Genomic DNA, 20,545 nt, shown 5'->3' with positions numbered 1-20,545 from the left:
ACACCGTCAGGGGTTCAGTAACACGTGATGTGCTCCCAGCAGACCAGCACGACAGCTCAGGGAGCAGATACTGCAACGTGTTAAGTCATTTATTTGATGATGAGGCAGAGAAAGCCAAGAGGACTAGCCTAGAGGAGAGCTTCATTGCTATGTGGTGATGTTTCAAAATTCCCCTTTTTATTCTTCCAGAACCTCGTTGGCTTTTCAGATGTGATCAGGACACTGCTCAGCATGGGACGGGTGGGGATGCCACACTTTCATGACGAGCCAGGAGAGGCCATGCTAGCCAGGGTTTGCACGGTAGCCCCAGCAGGCTTTGCAGATGGAAGCTGTTTTAGGATAATTTAGTGTCTTTCCTATTCTGCAGATTTCTTAACGTGTGTGTGAGCAAGCAATTGGCTGCTGGGACAGGAAGATGTGACCGTGCAGGCCCTTTGCAGCACTGAAAGCAAACCTGGTGCAGGTTTGTTCACAAGCTGGTGAGTGCTTGAAGATCCACCCATGCTTGGTTATCCTGAAGAGCTGCTCCTGGCAGCAGGTGACACCTACCAGGAGAGGCACTTCCCCATTCCTCCATACCTGTGGCAGACATCTCTGCTCCCTAGAGGCTGTGACCATCACGCAGCCACAGCTGTCCCCTCATCAATCCTACAGGTGAATGCAGCGAGACCCAGCACCATCAAAGCTGACTGCACACGAGGCAACTCACGTCTGGAAGCAGTCAGGCTCTGCTGAGCCCCAGAAGGCACATGAGTGAGTTACCTTATCATAAGCAGCCTAGACTTAAATTAAATATGGTTTATAAGCAGAGGCATAACGGAGGCATATTGGGAGGTTATGTGCCATTATAGGGTGCCCTTGGGATGTGCTCATGCGGGTCTCCACCAATGTGGAGATCCTGTACTGTGCTCAGTTGTGGGGCTGCCGAGGAGCCCTCCTTGTCCAGCAGCTACAGACGATGGCTTTGTGGATGATGATCTGCTTACATGGGCTTCTGCATTCATTGTATAGAATAAATAATTTACCACTAATGTTTGCGATTTGTAGAGCTTCAGCAGTTAGTTTAGAAGAGCCAGGAGATGCTGTTTTGTCTAGAAGTGAATTCTGAACTTATTATCTTAAAGTAAATTCCCTTTCTGCAGGACGTACTGGTGTTGCTGCTCTTTGTCCCAGAACTGAGTGAAGTAAAAAAAAATTTAAAAAAATGACATTTTCTGTGGAAGAGCAAGTCAAGCTCTCAACCATCTCTTTTCTTTTGCCTTGCTATAGACTTTAAGTTTCATAGCATCCTTCCCCATCCAGGGGAAAAAAACTACACAGGTTTGACAAAGGGCAGAAAACAATGTTGAGTGGCACTTAGCTCTAAAGGATGTCTTAATTTTTTATGGAAATTTTCCAAATTGTAAAACAAGACACCAACCGCCTTAGATAAGGAAATAATCTCTCTTTTCCCACAGGGTGCTGAAAACTGCCCGGCGTAAAAATAACCCTGCCCCAAGTTGCTTCAAGTGCTTCGTATCTGCGAAACGCAGGAGACACCGAATGCTATAAAAAGTGCCACACGTGGGCTTCTCCGTGTCCGCTTCTTTGAGCTGTCTTTAAAAAAAAAAAAAGAAAAAGAAAGAAAAAGGCCAAGTTGGGTAAGAAAAGCCCTCTTAGCTCCCGGGGGGGGGGGGGGCGATGAGGTTCTCCCTGCCCCCCGAGCCCCCCGCCCGCCCCGTCCAGGCTCGGAGCCGCGGTGAGGGCTTTTCTCGGCGAAACCCTGCGATTCCGGCGTTCCTCGGGAATGAAAGAAAGTGACATGTTGGAGAGGGGAAAGAGGGGGCGTGGGGGTGGGAGGAGGAAGGGCTGTCCAGGGCGGGCTCTTTTCTCCTTGCTTGATCTATGGAGCCCGCCCCCTTAAATTGGCTCCCGGGAGCGCCCCGTCCACCAGCCCGACGGGGGGAGAGGAGGAAAGGAAGGGAGGGAGGGAGGGAGAAGCAGCAGGCAGGCAGGCGGCCGGTTCCCCCGGCCCGGCCCGGCGGTCCCGGCCCCATGCGCGGCCCCAAAAGCCCCGCGCCCCGCCGGCCCGCCCGCCCCTAACGCCGCCCGGCTCCGGCAGCGCACCGGGGGGCGGCGGTGGGGGGGGGCAAGAAAAAAAAAAAAATAAAAAATAAACTAAAGGGAGAGGAAAAAAAAAAAAAAAAAGAGGACGAGAAGAGCCCGACCGCCGCAGGGGGAAGGCTGCGCTCCTCTTGAGGACAGCGCTCAGCACCATGCATCTTGCGCCGCTGGCGCTGGCACTCAGCACGCTCTTCATCGACGGCTTGAGGACGGCAGCGAGGAGGCAGAAGCTGCACCCCAGGCAAGGTACGGGGCAGCGGGGATTTGGGGGTGGGAGGGCACGGGGTGGGATGCTGGGCTGCCGGCCCTGGGGGCTAAGGGGCGAGGCGCTCAGGGGTCTGTGCCTCCGTTGCCTTTTAGCCAAGCTGCTGGAGAAGCTGAGCGAGTACGACATCGTGACCCCTACCCGCGTGGACGAGTTCGGCGAGCCCTTCCCCACCGATGTCCACTTCAGGAGGAGGCGGCGGAGCGCCGGCGCTGCCCCCGACGCCTGGACGGCGGCTGCTGCTTCCTCCTCCTCCTCCTCCTCCTCATCCTCCTCGTCCTCCCCTAAGGCTCACTACAGGCTCTCCGCCTTCGGGCAGCAGTTCCTCTTCAACCTGACGGCCAGCTCGGCCTTCATCGCCCCCCTCTTCACCGTCAGCCTCCTGGGCGAGCCCTCCGCCGAGCAGCGGCGCCTGTACGCCGAGGCGGCGGACACCGACGTGAAGCACTGCTTCTACCGGGGGCACGTCAACTCCCGGCCCCGGCACACCGCCGTCATCAGCCTCTGCTCCGGGATGGTAAGAGAAGCCCCTGCACGGCCCCGCCGCGGCGGAAGCGAGGAGGAGGAGGAGGAGCAGGGGGAGGGAGGGTGGTTTAGGAAAGGATGGGGCCGGCCCCTTGCCCCCGCCCCCGGCTGGGGCTGCGGGATGGGGGCGGCTCGCTCGCCCCGCGCTGGGGTTTCGCCCGGTCCCATTTTTTCTGTAGCCCGTCGGGGTCAGGGGATGGGGTGAGGACAGCCAGCTCCGCGGGTTTTGGGGCAAAAGTGCCCCCCAGCGGCACCCCGCGAGGGAGGGAGGTGATGGTCGGGTGTAGGGAGAGCGGGGAGGGCACCGTCCTGCTGCACGGGGTGCTGCTGGGGTCTGGGAAAGGGTGGCTGGGGGAGCCGGCAGTGCTGACCCCAAAGCCTTCCTGCAGCTCGGGACAAGGGCATGACCCGAGGAGAGAGGAACACAGGCTTCCTTGCAGCCTGTCCTGGTGTCCTTCTGCACCTGGGGATGTTGGCAGAAGGATGGGCAGAAGCTCCCCAGCAGTGCTGGTCCCTGACCCCTCCAGCATCCTTGCACCCCAGGCTACCAGTGATGCACAGGAAGGGATGTGCTTGTCCCAGGTGCCCCTCTGGGAGGTCCCTGCTGACCCCTGCCTGGACCAGGGGTTATTCTGGGTGCATGAACCCACGCAGCCCTTCACCCCTAGGATCCATCCCGGTGCAGCAGTGCTGCCCCACGGGGCAGGCTGGGGGCTGAGCCAAGCTAGCACATGTGTGTGGCTGGGCAGGCCTTCCTCCCAGCAGCACATCCCTGCTGCCAGCCCTGCTTCCCAGCCTAGGATGGCCACGGGATGCTTTTTGTCCTGGCTGTACTTTTCTTTTTCTTTCCTTTTTTTTTTTTTTTTTTTTTTTTTTTTAAACCTACCAAATCGCATTCGTACTTAGGTGCAACTAGGAGCATTGGTGTCTTTTCATAAGCAGGGGCTACACTGGCTGGATACCTCCCTTGGATCCTCATGGGTGAATTGAAAGCCTGTTTCAGGGAGAGCTGCTTTATGAAAAGCAGCACAATGTGGTGGGGCTGTGTTGACGTGCCCTGCAGCACCGTGTCCCCTTGGGCAGGAGTGGCATGGTCACTGGCGTACAATCTGGCAGGCATCCCTCTGCCACGCTCCCTCCTACAAATTAGTAGCTTGCTTTCCATAAGTTTCATCAGGACAGCTGCAGGAAGCAGTGCAGCCTGGTGGGGGTGTGATCCATGTGGTGGGAGCTGGAGCTCCAGCCTTGTCTTCATGGGATTGCTGCAGACCCTCCTTTCATGCTTGCTTTGGGTAGTCCTGCTCTGGGGCTCATCACTGCCCAAAGCTGACTGCCTGCCCTTCTCCGGTCCCTCTCAGCTAGGCACGTTCAAGTCTGATGATGGGGACTATTTTGTGGAGCCGCTGCTATCGCTTGAACAGGAATATGAGGAAGAGCACAATAAACCACACCTAGTCTACCGACACCGGACACCTCCAACCAACTCTTCAGGGGACAGGCAGACCTGTGATACTCCAGGTACTCATTTTGTTTCTGCTCTTAATGACTTGGCCCTTGTAAAATGGAGCAAATTTGCAGTAAAAAGTCGCCAGGTTGATGTAGGGCAGAAAGGATGTGAAGTCGAGGATCCTTTTAGAAGTGGTACGGTGTGTGTTAGGAAGAGGCTCACAGTGGTACTGCTGTCCTGGAGAGACGTGATGCGCCTGTGCTTTCTAGTAATCAGTTACAAGGAAGTTGTGGTCAGGAAAAATGTTATGGTTTCCATTTCATCCCTCCTGGCAGGAGATCATCTGGGCTGTCTCACTGTAAATATCCCATGAGCCTTTAAACTTGCTTTCTGTCCCCACCTCCACGTAATTCCTAACCATCCTAATCTGATTTACTCTCTGTCTGAAATTCTGTTTCTGTCCTTTTAATGACATCCTTCTGTCTTGGTCTCGCTGTGCCCCTGGTCCTCCCTCCCCAGATCTTAGCACAAGCTGCAACGTCTTGTTTCTTTCTAGTGGAAATGAGAAGGTACTGACACCAACCCTGGCAGTTCTGCCCTTATTAATCACTTTTCCATGGTTCACTTTCAAAGGCTCTTTTTCTCCTTATGGCCCTTCCTCCACCAGCACCGTCTCCTGACCTCTTCGCTCCCTCTTTCTAGTCTTTGCACATATGAAAGAGCACAAGCCTTTTCATCTCCCCTTCATGTGCCTTGGTGAGCAATAGCCTTGCTCCTACTGTCCCTATTATCTGCAGTGGCCTCCTGCTGCTCCCTGCCTCGTTGACTTCCTGATTTTCACAACTAATCCTCTCCTTTGGCAGCAAATACCCAAGTTCCCTCTGAAGAAGCTCGCTCCTTTGGTCTCCTGTTTCACCTGCTGTTTCTCCCTCTTCCTTTGGCCTGAAGCTAGATCCACAGGAGCTTTAGAGCCTAAACAGAGTAGGCCTTGACTGCCTTCCCTTGCGTGGGCTGAGAGCTGCCCACGTGCTGCAGAGCAGGTGGAGCTGCTTGGGGAGTAAGAGTACCACCGGAGGAGAAGTGTGGTGCCAAACTTGGCCTGCATTTAGCACGTGTGACTCATTTGGCACCCGTGACTGTGGATCGTGGCCATGCTGTTGAGCTGTCGGTGGTTCAGCTAAGTCAGAAGCTCTGGTGCTTTGTGACAGTGTAGAGCTGATGCACTAGGAACGTGCTTCTTCTCCTAGAAGACGTGTGGATATGCGTCCACATACAAACGTGTGTGCTGGGGGACCATGGTGCCTCTCACAAGGCTGTTTTTGTCTGTTCTTCCAAGGGTTGCTGCTGGACTATGCCATTCTGGTTTCTCTCTTCCAGCTGTTTCTGCTCCCTTCTTTGAGATCAGATGCAGGAGACTCAGAACAGTTGGAAAGAAACCCGGAATCTGGCACAATTCATCAGTAGCCCTTGGAGGAATGGAGCAGCAGATCACAGGACTCATTGAACCAAAGGTAGCTGGGAGGGCTCTGACAATCGTTTGTGGACTTGACTCTGTGTAGTCCATTGTATTTCACCCCATTTGTCTTGTAGCTTCCATTATTCTTCTGGATCATGATTCATGATAATAATATTCAATAAATGGTATAACATACATGTACCCATGTTCCTCTCTTTTCCAGCAAACTTTGCCTCTTGCTTGTCTTTGTTTTCTTTATCTGTTTTCAGCTCTGTCCTGTAGTGGAAGGAGGAGTCTTGCCTCTCAAATGCAGGAGTAGGTTCCAGGTGGCCATGATCACCTTGCTTTCCCTCCATCTCTTCCTCCCCTTGTACTGTTGTCCCTGTTCCTGAAAGGGAATGCTGCTTTGGTTATACGTGTGTGGTGGACGAGTCTTGGTCACTTCATTTAAGGAGCAAGTGTAGAGTAGACAGTGGCTGGTAGCAAGAAGGTATCTATCTCATGGGATACAGGGAGCAGGGGGGAAAACACAAGCTCTAGTGTCTGTCACTTCTAGCAGAGAAGAAAGGTTTTGTGAGAGTTTGGTATCGCTGTAGGGCATTGTGTGAACCCAGCCTTTTGTCAGAGCAACGTGTGAAAAGGTGCGTTTGCATTGCAGGCTTTTCCTGGCAGAGATCTTAATTTGCTCAAAGGGGAAATTCACGCGAGGGAAGTCTTAAGTACCCACCCTGCAGTGAGCAAGGGAGAGCGCCTTGCCAGGCAGTGGTGCTATTAAGAATTGCCTTCTGATAGTGTTCTTCCTGGAAATGATTAATAAGCGGCATACTGTGTGCCCTTGCCGTGATGATGTAATTATAGACTTCTGGTGGAATTCAGAAAAAGTGTCCCTTGTGAGCTGACTGATAGAGTAAAAGCTTTCATTTCCAGCAGCCTCCCTTGCATTGCTTTTAGTTTTCAGCATCATCAGGTCAACGCGGAGAAACAGGTGCTTGATTTTTGTTAACTTTTAATTAGCAGTTTCTGATAATTATTTAGGTACCCTATACACAAGACACTGCAGATGTTTTGGAAAAAAAAAATCTTTCTCCTCTGGATGCTGATGGATCTCAAATGCAAGCTGTGCTCTGCATATAAACTTGTGTAGCACACCACTGGGGTCTCCTGGCAGTGCACTTCAGCCGTCTGGTGTATAGTTCAACAGCTGCAATAAAAACTTTTGTCAAAAGTTTTCCTTGGGGCAACGGGTAATGTAGTTTCAGGCATAGGAAATGGTGCAATTTCTCCTCCTTCCCTTCTTTTAGTTACTACCGTGAATCAATTTGTCATCTGGCCGAGGATCTGGTGGAATAATTAGCTGTGTTTTACTGAATAGCCCTGACGGGATGAAGACTTGGCCAGGCAGCCTGCGTGATGTCACTAGGTGCAGCGCCGCTACCACCCATTGCTTCACGATAGCAAGCTCTTCCGATCCATATTATTAATATCTGTTCTTTTGAGGTGGAGGAGGAAGAGAAAAGATATTCAGCTCCTAAAAAAGAAAGCGGAGGAAGTTGCTCATTGCGTAGCTGGAGAGCAGGGCTTTCCTGAGCCCTGCAGAGGAACCATCTGACTGGGATGATAAAAGGCACGGAGCTGCATCCTGGGGTGATGTGGATGCTGTCGGGAGGCTGGCCTGACCTCCTGCCAGGAGCAGCCTGATGAGACCTTCCCATTGGATTCCGCGTGAAACCCCCAAGGTTTGGTCTTGCAGAGGGGTGCCCAGCTCCCGGCCTTCCTCGCTCTTGCAGTGTTTTATTTGCATGAGTGCAGAAGGGGCTCAGATTTGCATCTGGGCATTTAGCTGCAAGGTGTTATAGCTCAGGAGGCAGCACCTTGCTCTCTGGCTCCTGCAGCAGGCATGACAGCTCTGAAAAGTCACGGCCCATGTACTTGTTTGAGCAAGGAGGTGGAAAAGAAGCTCAGTGTGTGTGAGTAGTGTTGGGAAAGTGGCTGTAATAGGCACAAGACAAATTGGCAGTGGGAACCAGGTCCTGTGGCTGAGCTAGCGTGACACAGGCATAATCAGTAATATGTCACTAATTTCCTAGTTGCATTAATGAGTAATTCGTAATAGATTACCCTTTCGTAGTAACTTTAACAACTTTTACCACTGAGCACGGTGCTGGGAAGTCACCAGAGCAGAGGGGTGCTGCCCTGTGTCTTGAGCAATCCGGTGCCTGGTGCTGCCAGCTCCACGATTGCAATCCTGTTCCCATGTGCTAATTAGCACCTGCCCGCTCAGCCCTGGAGGTGGTTGTTGTCTCTCTCCTGTGCCACCCAGCTGTGTGGGAAGGCAGCAGTGGATCTGTGCCGCAAGCAGGTGGTCCTGCCACCGCGTCCCCATGTGATGGGAAGAGGTGGCCTGGTGGAGGGTGCAAGGATGTGGGTTTGTAACTGTGCCGCTTGTGCTGTGACCGGAGGGACCCAAGAGGGATGTAGTGGGAGTTGGATGCCGTGGCTAACGCCTGGCTTTGTCCCTTTCCATATAACACTGTCTCTTGCTGTGAGCTCTTGGTCCTGTCCATGCTCAACTCTGAGGTGCGCGCCCACAGTTCGAAACAGCACCAGTGGAGAACAGGGGTAGAAAATCTCATACCCGTTCTACAGACCATTTATTTGCATTATATAATGATTTTTCAGAAGTTTTGAGGCACAAACTTTGAATGCCTTTGCCACGGGACTCAATGTTGACACTCCTCTGAGTCATGAAGCCCTGGATGCTTTGCATCACGCTGTTGGGTAAAGCTGCTTCACATTTTTTGTTATTTCTTTTGGACTGTTTGTCTTGCCTCCAACCATGTTCTTGTTTTGGTTTTCAAGTCTTTAATCCGGTGGTATTTTGTGTTGTAGGTGTCTGGTTTCCAGGCAGGTCTTCAGGCAATCTCTGTACTGCTGGGTCTCACGTAACTGTGGGGCTGCAGAAGAGCTGCGGGGAGGTTTTCCTAAGCCTTTGCTTCCAGGTTGAGTGATCCTTGAGCTCTTTCAGAAGTCTGTTTAAGCTGTCAGCTTTGCTTTTGGCTTCAGGGTAATGCATTGACTTCGTTCTTTCCCTCAGAAAAGTTTTTCATTGTAAGGAAGCGGGTTGTAATTTATAGCCAGCGAGTAATTATTTCAGGTTTCCTTCCCTCCCGAAAACAGCAAATGAGAGAGTTACGTCACGGATCCTGTATGCTAATGTAATTAATTCTATTTCTGGCCTCCCATTGAGGTAATAGTGCAGCAACAGCCAACTAGTACTGATCAGATGGGCCTGGGATGTCCGACACGAGCTTTTCCCATACTGACTTGGGAAAGGGATAGGGCTGCAATGTTTGTGTTATCTCGCTGTGGTGTTGGCAAGTGAAGTAAGTTTTTAGGCAGACTTTGGTTTAAAAAATTGGATTACCTACACTGATGCAGATCCCATAATTGCGGTTTTGTGTGAAAATTTCTGAGTGTTGGAAGCAAGGTGCATGTGTTTTGTTGTGACTCTCAGCACTGAAAATATGTCAAAGATCCACCTGGCAAGAAAGGTTAATTCTGTAATGGTTAAAGACCAACACTGGGACTAAACAAATTATTATTGAGTGAGTTTTGGTTTTAGATGTGGTAAATGAATGGAGTTATATTTAGAGAAAGTTTCTCTCTTTCTGGTGAGATATTTCCTTTCATCTTTTACAGAGCGCCAGCACAAAGATGCGTGGTGGTCTCGGTGTTGTTTCCAGTTGGTGTGGAAAACAACTTCAGTCTGGGGTATTGCTGGACATGTGTGAATAACATGCTGGCATCCTAATGATCCTGTCGTCTCCAGGGCAAGCATACAATACTAGGTTGCTCCTCTCCTGATGCAAAATTAGGGGCAGGTCATAAAGCTAGCAATAGTTTTCTCAGTGGTGGAGTGTTTGTGACCACGGGAACATGGTCTGCCTAGGGTGTCAGTCCACTGGAGAAGCCATGTCCTTAGTGAATGACTGATCTGGCTGTCTGAAGTGACGTTTGGTCCCGCTGTGTTGATGTGCTGTAGGCTTTCCATGTGTTTGTCACCTTCCCAGATACAGTAGCATCATTCAGGCAGGTTTTGGAGGATGCTGGAGACGGAAAACGTCGTGTATTGTGCGTGTTCAAAGTGGCAACATCCACGATGTGTAATTAATTACTGCTGTGGGGTCTCTGCTGCCTGCATGAATCACAAAGCTGTACTGACTTGGTAAATCAAAACAAGAAAACATCTTTGCACCAAGTCGTTTTTGCAACAACCATTGTAATAGGTGTAAATGAGTTGTCAGTCACCATGGCTTTGTTTCAACCTCTTAAGCCTGGCAAAGGCAGCTTTGAAATCTTTGTTTTGCTGCTGCAGCCACCAAACAGGAAATGTTTATTCAGAGTGATGCAGGAGAGTCTCTTCTCTAATGGTCTGCTTGTGGTCTCATTCATTCAGCTCTTCTGGTGTGGCATCACTGGCCATGACTGGTCTCCTGGCAGGCTGAAATGCCACTGGTTGTGTTTCTGGGGCTGTGGTATGTACTGGTCTGACCCACAGACTGGCTGAGATAAGTGTCTTCTCACTGATAAAACACTGGGCTTAGTGTCAGGGTGATTTCTAAGAGTATTTTTCAATGTTTGTTTGTTTTTTTTTTTTCTAGTCATTTTGCAGGGTCGGTTTATTTTTCCTTCCAAACCTGTGGGTTATGGAACTGGTACAGGTGATTTTCAGCACTGTAACTTTGTCAGCCATCCTGTAAACCAATTCTCTATCAGTTCAATGATGCTTTTGTGCCTTGCAGTTGTGAGATGCAGTTATTTAATTATTTTGTCTGTAAGACAATCTTGAACCATTTTCCCCCACATACGTAACTCGCATGTGCCTTAAAAAGGCAATTTATTGTTTTGTTCATTAATCTAGTTTCTGTCTGCTGTGCAAAATTGATTGCTTTCACATACAAGTTTTTACCTTAGGCAGAGAAAAGTTCTTTAAAGCTGGAATGCATCCTCTCATGCATCATTGGGAAAGGAAATGTCTAGAGTACGTGTGGTCTTTGGTGCTCAGATGGTGTAAAAACAGCGAATATTTTTCTTTCAACGGGAAGTTGATTGGTGCTAACTGCAAGCCCGTGGTTCTCAAGCTGTCTGGTTCAAGCAGTAGGACAAAAGGCAGGATCCAGCTGAGAGGTGGAGGTGGGTTCAGCATCTCTGCTGAAGTCTCCTGGCCTCCTCTGCAGCGTGTGGTCCCTTAGCAGGGCTGAGGGTGGGCTGGAGGGGCTGCTCTTTCACATGGTGAGGAGCTAGGAAAAGTTTTCATGTGCTGGGCAGTTGAAGTTGAGGGTTTTGTAGAAAAGGCATGAATTTTTGTGGGGAGAGGAGCATAATTGATGCATCTTTGGAGCTAAGAGCCATAGCGATGGAGAAGTTCAGGACGGCTGTGAGCTCAAGGGGACACTGAGAGGAGAGAAGACAGAGGGCATCTGGGAGATGAGTAGGATCCCAGACTTGCAGAAATGCCCTTTGGAGGATGCCTGGACTTCACCTCAGTCAGCATCCTGCTTGGTTTGAGCAGGACTTGGCAGCGCTGCACAGCCAGCCTTGGCTCAGTTCTGCCTCATTGAGCCCTGACACCTCCAAGGATGAAGATGCGGAGGGTGAAGGGAGATGGGGCTGCTCCTTCTGCCATCACCGGTGCTTCATCGAAACAGCTTATGGGACTGCTCCATTGCTTGATGGTCTTTCAAATTGCGTGCTGTGGGCTGGAAGCGGGCACTGACTGCAGCCCCAGGTGCTCCTGGGCACGGGCCCTTCCAAGGAGCTTGGCTTGGCTCCAGTCGGGCACCTAGGAAGCCACTTAGTAGTGTAAGTGTGAAATTCAAAGGGAAGGAGGGGAAGGAAATTAGCAAGCAGGTATGCTTGTGTAGCAAGCAAACGTTTCTCTTAACAGCAAAGAAAAAACTTAGTTTTGAAGGTCAATATTTTGATTCTTCTGGAAGAGGCTCAGAGGGAGCTCTTCTGTTCCAAGGTTATTTCCTAATTGAAGGGAACTATGAATGTGGAAAATTAAAGCTTCCCTCCTTCATCGCTCTAATAATGGCACCTATGAAAGGTCTGATATTTTACTGCATTTTCATTAGTTCCAGCCATAAAAGTTTGATTCATGTGGTTTTGTCTAGCTCTCGCTCATAAAGTTTGAAACTCCGGTTGATTTCTGGCAGTTATGTGGTTCATATTAATTTGCATTTGACCACTTTCTGGTTTGAGGATTAGAAAAGTCAAGGAAATTTTCATTTTCACCCTTAGTGCAGAGTGCCCTTCTCTGTGGATCCTGGCTGACCCGGACCCTTCATTTCTCTCCTGGTACAGGTCATTAATCTCACCTCTACCAGTAAAAGATATTTTCCTTTTCTGCTGGTGACAGCAGCTCTGGATGCAAAGCCAAGGGGCAATCCAGAGCGACAAGTGGCCAGCAGCAAAGGGTGTTCTGCTCTGGGTTGTGCTGGTGTAAGTGTGGGCTTCCTGCCTCCAGCAACGTGCCCATGGTAACAGAAATGAGCGTTTGTCCACCTATAAATTCATCTGAGATGTATTTGTAGATAAATCTATAGATAGAGATATATAATGTATTGATATAGAATGAAAATGGAGCTCCTACTTATATTGCAGACCCAGGGCTAGAAAAGTCCCTTGGTCCAGTTCAGGACCTGTGGGGGACCTCACAAGGAGGCAGTTTCCATCCCATTTCTTGGCAAGAAGAGCATGGTTGGATGTCATCCGCTCTTGACCTCTGCATGCAGAAAATCAGTTTTGCCTCTTGCATCTCCTTTCCAGGGGTGGCAGCTGCTTCAGCAGCTGTAAATGCTACAGGCAGCAAATTTGGGCAAGCTGACTGTAGCCAGAGCTTGTACCAAGGCATCGGGGCAGGGTTTGCTGTTGTGGTTGTGCTGGAGCCAGGGGAGACAGGGCACATGCTGCCCTCAGGGAGCTCCATTGAATTTTGATCTGCTTTATGAAGGTGTGCAATAAATAATTAACTCCCAAACTAGGGTGTTATCATCTGCAGGGCTGGATCAGAGCAGTTCTAGGAGTGTTCTGGGCCAGTCACAGGGTAGCAAACTTCGTGTTAAAAATTCTAGGTCACAGGCTCAGAAAACTCACAAGAGTAAGCTGATTTGAAAGGACCATGCTCCTTTTCTAGCAGGGAGAGGTCATTAATGTTATTAGCTCTAGAAATAGACATTTTTTTCCCTCTCCTGCTTTTTCTCCTTTTATTTTTCCCCTGCTATGTACAGCTCTCATGAACTTGGAGCTGAACTGGAATTGCTTTCATTGTCACATGTCTTATTTAATTGTGCAAATTGCTTTCTATTCCAAGGACAAGTTAATGCAGAAATGGAAAGGATTAGAACTGTTGGGATAAGCGATCGCCCTTTCTTTTAATTTTTGGTTTTAGCATAACAATAGCTACTATTTCAAAAGCAGTCCCTGGCTCTGCCCTGTCACCCTTTCATGCATGCAAAGTGCTCGTGGAGGGCCTGATTCTCCCTTGGGATACTCCATTAATCACCAGGATTCGTCCATAAATCAGCTCAATGGGCTCAGGGCTCAGGCATCTTAAGCAAGCACGAGCAGCATGTGTTGGAAGATGCCATCAGGGAAGGAATATCCCTGTCACAGTGAATATCACAGGATCAGACCTCTTTTTTAAGTTTCACGTAGCAAAAAATAAACTGAAAAATAAAAAATAAACCAAATAAACAAACAAAAAAAAGAGAGATCATGCACCTGTCTAGAGATGGTATGACTACCATGTATTGTCTTAGTAAAGCAAGCAATAAAACGGGCATTACTCCAGCAGCCTTTTAGCCATCTCATAAATGAATATTAACTGTTGAATCAGTGCATAGATTAGCCTAGTACTTGAATTATTGATCTGCAGCTTGCGTGGTTTTGAAGTGTTTGTCTACTCGTTGGGGTTTTGTTTTTTCTGCAAATTAAGGAAAATGTTTTGGTACTTAAACCCATCCAATTATTGCCGTTTGTAGGTAGATGTTTTTCAGGTCATTTGCAGAGATTGAGAGCTTGCCAAGCAGACCATTTTGTTTCCTGATTTCTGTTAATATATTAACATGATAGGGGGGGAAAAAAAATGCAAAAGCATGTGGAAAAATATCACACCCTTTTTTGGTGTTCTGTGTTGCAATGGAAGCTGGTGGTATAAGACTACAGTTTTCTTGTATGATGTGAGTTTTTCACTTGTGTTTAATTAAACTGCAGTAGGAGTAGGACACACCATTGAGTAAAAGTGTTTCTGTTGTGTTGTGGCCATCGTAACACAGTGTGAGAGAGAGCAACAGCAGAGTGCTGGCAGTCCCTGGGTGCGACTCCCAGCAAGGCTGGTGGGAGTTTTCATGCATGGGTTGAGAGCAGTACACTGCCATTAGTGTTTAATCTTTTACAGGTGAATGTGCACCATCTCTGAGTGTAGTTACACGCAAGATGTGTGAAGATAACAGCTCACTACTATCAAAGTCCAGGAGGGGCTTGACATGAAATGTATCCCCACTCGCTTGAGCTTGGTTTTACAGTAACTAGGTTGGCAAACATACTGTGCGTGACCGGTGTCCAGATATCATGCTGTAAGTGTTGGAGTGACTTCATACGTGGGAAAAAATATGTTGGGCTTTGAAGGGATGAGCTGTGTGTTGGAGAGAGGAAGTACCGTGAGACCTGTGTAACAGGGAAAAAAAAGGTGTTTTTTCCTGTTTTTCCTGAGCAACACAAGCCTGGTAAATAAAAATTAATTTAAGTACCTACAATGTAATGGGTGTCACTTCAAAGAATCCTTCACACTTCCCTCTTTCACAATCCTTCACATGGCAGCCCTACCTCCAGCCTCGCTGCAGCCCCCTTGTTGAGCATCTCTCAGTGTGTTTTTCCTCGAGTGGCCGATCCCTCTGGAAGTCAGTAATTTAATATGGAAATTTAAGTGACCAGCCAAGGGTGCAGAGAGGAGCCCCATAGCATGCGGGGGACTGGGTGGAGGGCTGAGGTTAGCACTTTCTCCACCGTCTGGTCGTCTTCTCACCTTTAAGTTATTTGTATGCACGGTTGGCTCCCTGCGCTGACTGGCACTGCACAAGTCGGGATAATGTCACGGTTGCCCACGAAGCCGTGCCAGCATGAGAGCACAACCTTGCCAGCACAACGGCATTGATTAGTGCAGAGGAACTAGGGCAATCCAATTATAACCACAAATGCCATTGGCTTTCTCGAATTCTTACTCAAATAACTGTGGACTCTCCGCTGTATTAAGGTGGTCTGGACTGTATCAAGAAAGGGGAATTCACAGGGCTTAGGTAGTGCAGAATAAATGGAATTTAATTCTTAAATAATCCATTGCCTATGTACATGTGGGGGAAAAACTGTATTTTTCAGATGGCTAGATGCTGGCCAACCCCTTTGCCTGCCTTGATGTTAGAGAATATATTTCATATTTCTTTTTTTGGAAATTATTACCAAATATCCTAGGAGGAAACCACACATGAGAAATAGCTAAGAAGTTTCTTATCGTTTAAATCTTGTTTGAGCATTGAATATTCCTTTGTTCCCTAATATTATGCTTCCTCTAACCTACTCACTGGGTCAGATAAGGAAATGTGATATTTTTCACCAGCATGACTAAATTAAACTAAAGCTACAAAGACCGTGAGGGTTGTAGCCTGGAGTCTTAGATGAGTAGTTCAGATCTGGCTTTATATTAAATGCAGAAGCGAACAGACTCTCGTGGATGAATCACATTCAATTAGCAACTTCCTATGATGAAATGATTAAAAATTAAGTGGCATCAAATAAGACTGATTTTGCTCTTATATTTAAATAATGCTATAATTACATACTAATCAGATGGTAAATCTTAATTGTACACGTTCCATATGTTTTATTTGCCTGTTCTCCCTCTTCGCTTTGCCGTCTTTGTGTCAGCATGGAGTATATTTTCAGGCTGCTTTTATGTTTGGCCTAATTGAATATCAAAAGCAGTATATGTGAAACTTCCTGAATTCTATTCTTTAGCCAGTGGCAGCTGGCTATTAGATGACCTTTACCATTCCTGTAGCACAGAATAATAAAGGGAGGGGGGGAATTGAAGCCCAGCCATGTTATTGTTAGAGACAGAAATAAATCATATATAATTGCTTCACTATGAAGGCCAAATCCTGCTGTCCTTCATGCCTGAGTTAGAAATACAGGATTTGGACCTTTGTTTCCTGCGGTTTCCTGGCCACCTTGGACGTGCCCAGAATCCTCACGCTGCCACCGCGTTGGCTAATTACCCTCACCGGGCTTGGGGCGAGCGGAGCCGCTGCAGCCTCCTGCTTGGGGCCTCCTGCACGGCCACGGGATGTTCCTAAAGCTGGAGAGCCCTTACCCGAAGTGTCATTGGCTTCAGTCTTTAAGAATTAAAGACATTGGATTATGTGGTAGGCTTCCACACAAAGCTTCTCTTTTGTTTATCTGTTTAGAGCAAGCCTACTACATCTTGGTTGAAGTCAATAGGTATTTTGACATGATGCTTGGGATATTAACTCTACTCACTCCAGAATGTACTTTATGTGTCTGCTTTTTAATTGTAGATCATGAACATAGTCACAAAAAGAACAAGCGGAAACACTGGAGAAAGCAGTGGGTAGACAGCAGCATATTATCCGACGTGGAGATGTTAAAGCACAGCCTGGAAGTGAATTCATTTTCTGCGGATAGCAACAAGACCGGGACTATCAGCGAAAAGAAGAGCCACAGAAGAACAAAGCGGTTTCTCTCCTACCCTCGGTTTGTGGAAGTGATGGTGGTGGCTGACAGCAGGATGGTCGCCTACCATGGAGCCAATCTACAGCACTATGTCTTAACGTTGATGTCAATAGTGAGTATGCAGCTGTGGGGAGTGGGTTCACCCCTGGTGGCCAAAGAACTTCTTTTCTGCCATGTGAATACCATCAGTTTGCCGCAGCTGGGTGTAATGTAAAGTTTGGTAGAGCTTGGCTGGAAAGCATCACTTGGAGTCTTCTTCCTTCCCAGACCAATCACATTTCCTAACCCTTCCCACACCTCTCCCTTTAACCTACAGATTGTACTCCTTTTTTAGGCTCACATCAAATAGCAGCTAAATTAAAAATGTGCTTTGAGGACTGAGCCTTCCTAGGGATGGATGCTAGTAGGTTATGCGCTTGCGTGGCTTCCCTTGCTGTTAAAGGAGAAAGAGATGGCGATCACTTTGGTCCTCAGAACAGTGCTAGGGCTGGCTTTCCAGGCTGAGGACAAGCATTTTAGTAGCTGCTGGTAGTAGGATGCAGTTGGGCAATCCCTGGACAGGCAGCTCTATGGATACATGGTGACTGGAAGGGAGCATCCAACCTGGTCATGTCATTGCAGGGATTCTCATCCTGTTTGAGTGCAGAAGCACCCTGGATATTGTGGTCTAAAATTGTCCGTGTCAAAATGAGGCACTTGAGAGAATAAGCTGCTCTTGACAGTCATGGTCAGCGGTCATTGGGTGTTGGAGCAGAATGATCCTGTAATTTGGTGATGTGGTAAAGCAAAGGGAAACGTTGGGTATCTGCAATATCAGTGGCTTGTTCCATATAATGTCGTGCTGCTGGCAGGAGGTCTCTGCAAGGTGTGCAGTGAGTTCGTGGGTACATACAGGGCCAGGTAGCATCAGAGCACAGAGCAGGGCAGAAGAGGGGCTCAGGAGAAAAAAGGTTGCAAAATGAAAAATATGCAAGTGTTGTCTTATTTGTTTCCTTGAATAATTCTGTTTCTTCTTAAAACAGGTGGCTTCTATCTACAAAGACCCAAGCATTGGAAATTTAATTAATATTGTTATTGTGAAATTGGTCGTGATACATAACGAACAGGTAAAGGAAGTGTTTTTCTTCTCCATCTGTTTGACAGTGACATTTGTAGCAAGCCTTGAGATGAATAACTAAATACCTGCTTTTATGTGTATTGCTTTTTAGGATGGTCCTGCAATATCTTACAATGCCCAGACAACATTAAAAAACTTCTGCCAGTGGCAGCAATCCCAGAACCACCCCGAAGGAAGTCACCTTCAGCACGACACAGCCGTCCTTGTCACCAGGTATGGTGGATGTTCTCATGAAGACCATGGCCAGTCGTGTGTCAGAGGCTGTGAGCACGTAACATCTGTAGCTGTGCGAAACATTCAGTTTGATGTGGGTATAATCACATGCAGTTGTTGAAGTAGTGTAACTACAAGCAGAACTGGGATAACGTGTCCCGCATGGCAGTAGATGACTTGGGTTCAGGACTGCCCAGGGTATCAACATGTGTGAAACCCCCTGGTTGGGTCGGGCTCTGACTGGGCAATGTGGCAAAGCAGCACGAGAAGGCCCAGTGAAGGAGCAAGAAGTGCTTGTGGATGTTTTTGTTATTGTGCTTGTACTTCATCTCACTGCTGCACTGAAAACTAACATGTCAGGTCTGTTCTGCTTTCAGACAGGACATTTGTAGAGCGCACGACAAGTGTGATACTCTGGGTAAGGAAAACCTTTTCTTTGTCATTTAAAAACTTTTTTTTTTTTTTTTTTGTAGTGACAATGTTAGTTGCCTGTGCTAAACTATGGGTGACGCTTCCTTTTCTATTGTACACCTCTTTGTTCTCTCCTAGGTCTGGCAGAGCTGGGTACTGTCTGTGACCCCTACAGGAGCTGTTCAATTAGTGAAGATAATGGACTGAGCACTGCGTTCACAATAGCACATGAACTTGGCCATGTGTATGTTTTATGTAAATACATTTACATTTAAATAGATTGAGATTTATGCTAGCTGAGACTTGCCAGCCAGGCTAGGACTCAGTACCTGCTGAGCTGAATTATTTGAGGGGAGATAAATATACTTGGGTAGAAGGCATACCACCGAGGAGGATTAAGCTGTGGTGTGACTTGGAGGCGGTGGAGTGCTGTGGAGCTTATCCAAGAGCAGCAAAAACATCAGATCCATGTTTTGGGGCGGATGAGTGACGGTACCCCAAGCTGGGGGGGAAAGCTAACGAAATATCCTAAGGTGCTGCGGGGAGGATGAAGGCAAGGGACAGGGGCACATCTCACCTGGCCTTTGGGACTGAAGTCTCCGAGAGCAGGTCTCCAGCCTGCCACCTCAACTGTACGTGGGGCTGCTGGGGGCAGCCAGCAGCTGCAGGAAAGAGGGGAGTTACCCAGGGTATGTGGCAGTTGGTTGGGATGCATAAACGAGCCCGACCCACCTGCTGAGCCGTTTTGCCAAGGTAAATCTCATGCTACTGAATCTCATGCTACTGACATGCCCTGAAGAGATGCCATCATTGAAGATTCACCTCTTCCGATGGAAATTTATTTTAACTCATTTTGATTTCGAGAATGAGTAATAAGAGAAGTCATTTTAGGTCATATAGTCCCTTGTCCCCAGCCCTTTTAGGCAGCTGGCTCAGTCTGAAACCACCTCCCACCTGGTTTGCAGCGGGAGCTGTGGGTGTGGGATGGATGAGTACCCAGGCACAGATCGCTCATTGTCCTAAACTCCCTTTTTCTGCACAGAGGGCTGCCTGAAACGTTCTATTTTGAATCGCAGTAGTATTTATTTACATGAGATTTCCCAACAGAAAGTCCCCCAAGGCTTGGCTTTCCCCACACCCAACCTGTGGCTAATTCCCTCGCTAACGCTGCCCCAGAGGGGTTAGCCGAGCAGGAAATGCCTCCTTGCTCTTTTGCAGGGAGCAGAGTGGCAAGGTGGTTCACCAGAGGTAATCTTAATGGGATGTAAACTCCCCAGCCTTCGAGCGCAGGATCACACTGGGTCATTTCCCCTTTTCCACTTCAAACAGCAAAGCAGTTTAAGCCGTTCTGTCTCCGTTGCGTATTTGCCGCATTCCTCAATGTGTCATGTGCTGCAAGCTTCACGTGGGTTTGTGCTGATACTGATGCTCGATGGCATTTTGGAAACCTGCAGAAGAAAGTATAGGAGCCAAGTCTATCCCCAGTGCAGCCCGTTATACAGCCAACACAGGGTACTACCTACATACACGAGGGACTTCAGGCTCTGGTTGTCCGTGGGCTCAGCCATCCCTCTCCTTTGCAGACCTATTCCCCCAATCATCTCTTGGCTCTTTGGATCAATTCCAGAGAGGCTGCATTATTACAAAGGTAGGACCAGGTGCCTGCCTGCAGGACCAAGCCCATCAGCTGAAAAGAAAGCCCCAGCTGAAGTCGTGTCTTACCCCAAAAAGGGTCCCTATGTCCCTAAACGAATCATCTATTTTTATGCTGTAATGCCTACCAGTAGCCTATCTGTGGAAAAATCTCAAGTTTGCTTATATTTAGTTTGTGCTGTTGATCTTTCTACACTAGATACTTTGTCATTTATCCAACTGAAGCTGTCACTGCTGTGTTTCTCTTAGGTTTAACATGCCACACGATGACAATCACAAGTGCAAAGAAGATGGAGGAAAAAATCAACAGCACGTTATGGCGCCAACGCTGAACTTCTACACCAATCCCTGGATGTGGTCAAAATGCAGTAGGAAATACATCACTGAGTTTCTGGAGTAAGGCCTTACATCTGTGTGTGTCGGGCTGTTTTTACATGTGCATGTGTCCCACAGAGTTCATCAGTTAATCTGAAACCCTGGTGTGCAGAGCTTGGAGGAAATGAGAGGGATTTGAGTGTGCACGCATCCTTTACATAGGGCAGGAAT

At 48.2% G+C, this 20,545-nt stretch overlaps 1 protein-coding gene across 7 annotated transcripts in view; it reads left to right on the top strand.

Moving 5' to 3' along the window:
- The first annotated feature begins 1,978 nt into the window (after positions 1–1,978).
- Positions 1,979–20,545, top strand: part of ADAMTS9 (ADAM metallopeptidase with thrombospondin type 1 motif 9) — a 76,411-nt gene continuing 57,844 nt past the window's right edge. For 4 of the 7 annotated variants that reach the window (XR_014618724.1, XM_084292627.1, XM_084292626.1 and 1 more), the window contains exons 1-9: positions 1,979–2,349; positions 2,464–2,885; positions 4,252–4,411; positions 16,431–16,717; positions 17,628–17,711; positions 17,814–17,935; positions 18,313–18,353; positions 18,485–18,590; positions 20,249–20,395. Coding sequence is in view for 6 of the 7 variants with exons in the window: in XM_084292627.1 (XP_084148753.1) it covers positions 2,256–2,349; positions 2,464–2,885; positions 4,252–4,411; positions 16,431–16,717; positions 17,628–17,711; positions 17,814–17,935; positions 18,313–18,353; positions 18,485–18,590; positions 20,249–20,395 (1,463 nt within the window). In the remaining variant the exon portion in view is untranslated. Of the gene's footprint in view, positions 2,886–4,251; positions 4,412–5,717; positions 5,852–16,065; positions 16,278–16,430; positions 16,718–17,627; positions 17,712–17,813; positions 17,936–18,312; positions 18,354–18,484; positions 18,591–20,248; positions 20,396–20,545 lie in introns of those variants that run through there. The other 3 variants (XM_084292625.1, XM_084292630.1, XM_084292629.1) reach the window with 3 other exon arrangements.

This window comes from Netta rufina, assembly GCF_964035555.1.
Source record: "Netta rufina genome assembly, chromosome: 10".
In the NCBI taxonomy this organism is placed as follows: Eukaryota; Metazoa; Chordata; class Aves; order Anseriformes; family Anatidae; genus Netta; species Netta rufina.
The sequence above is the reverse complement of the archived record's forward strand: the minus strand, read 5'-3'. Positions and strand labels throughout refer to the sequence as shown.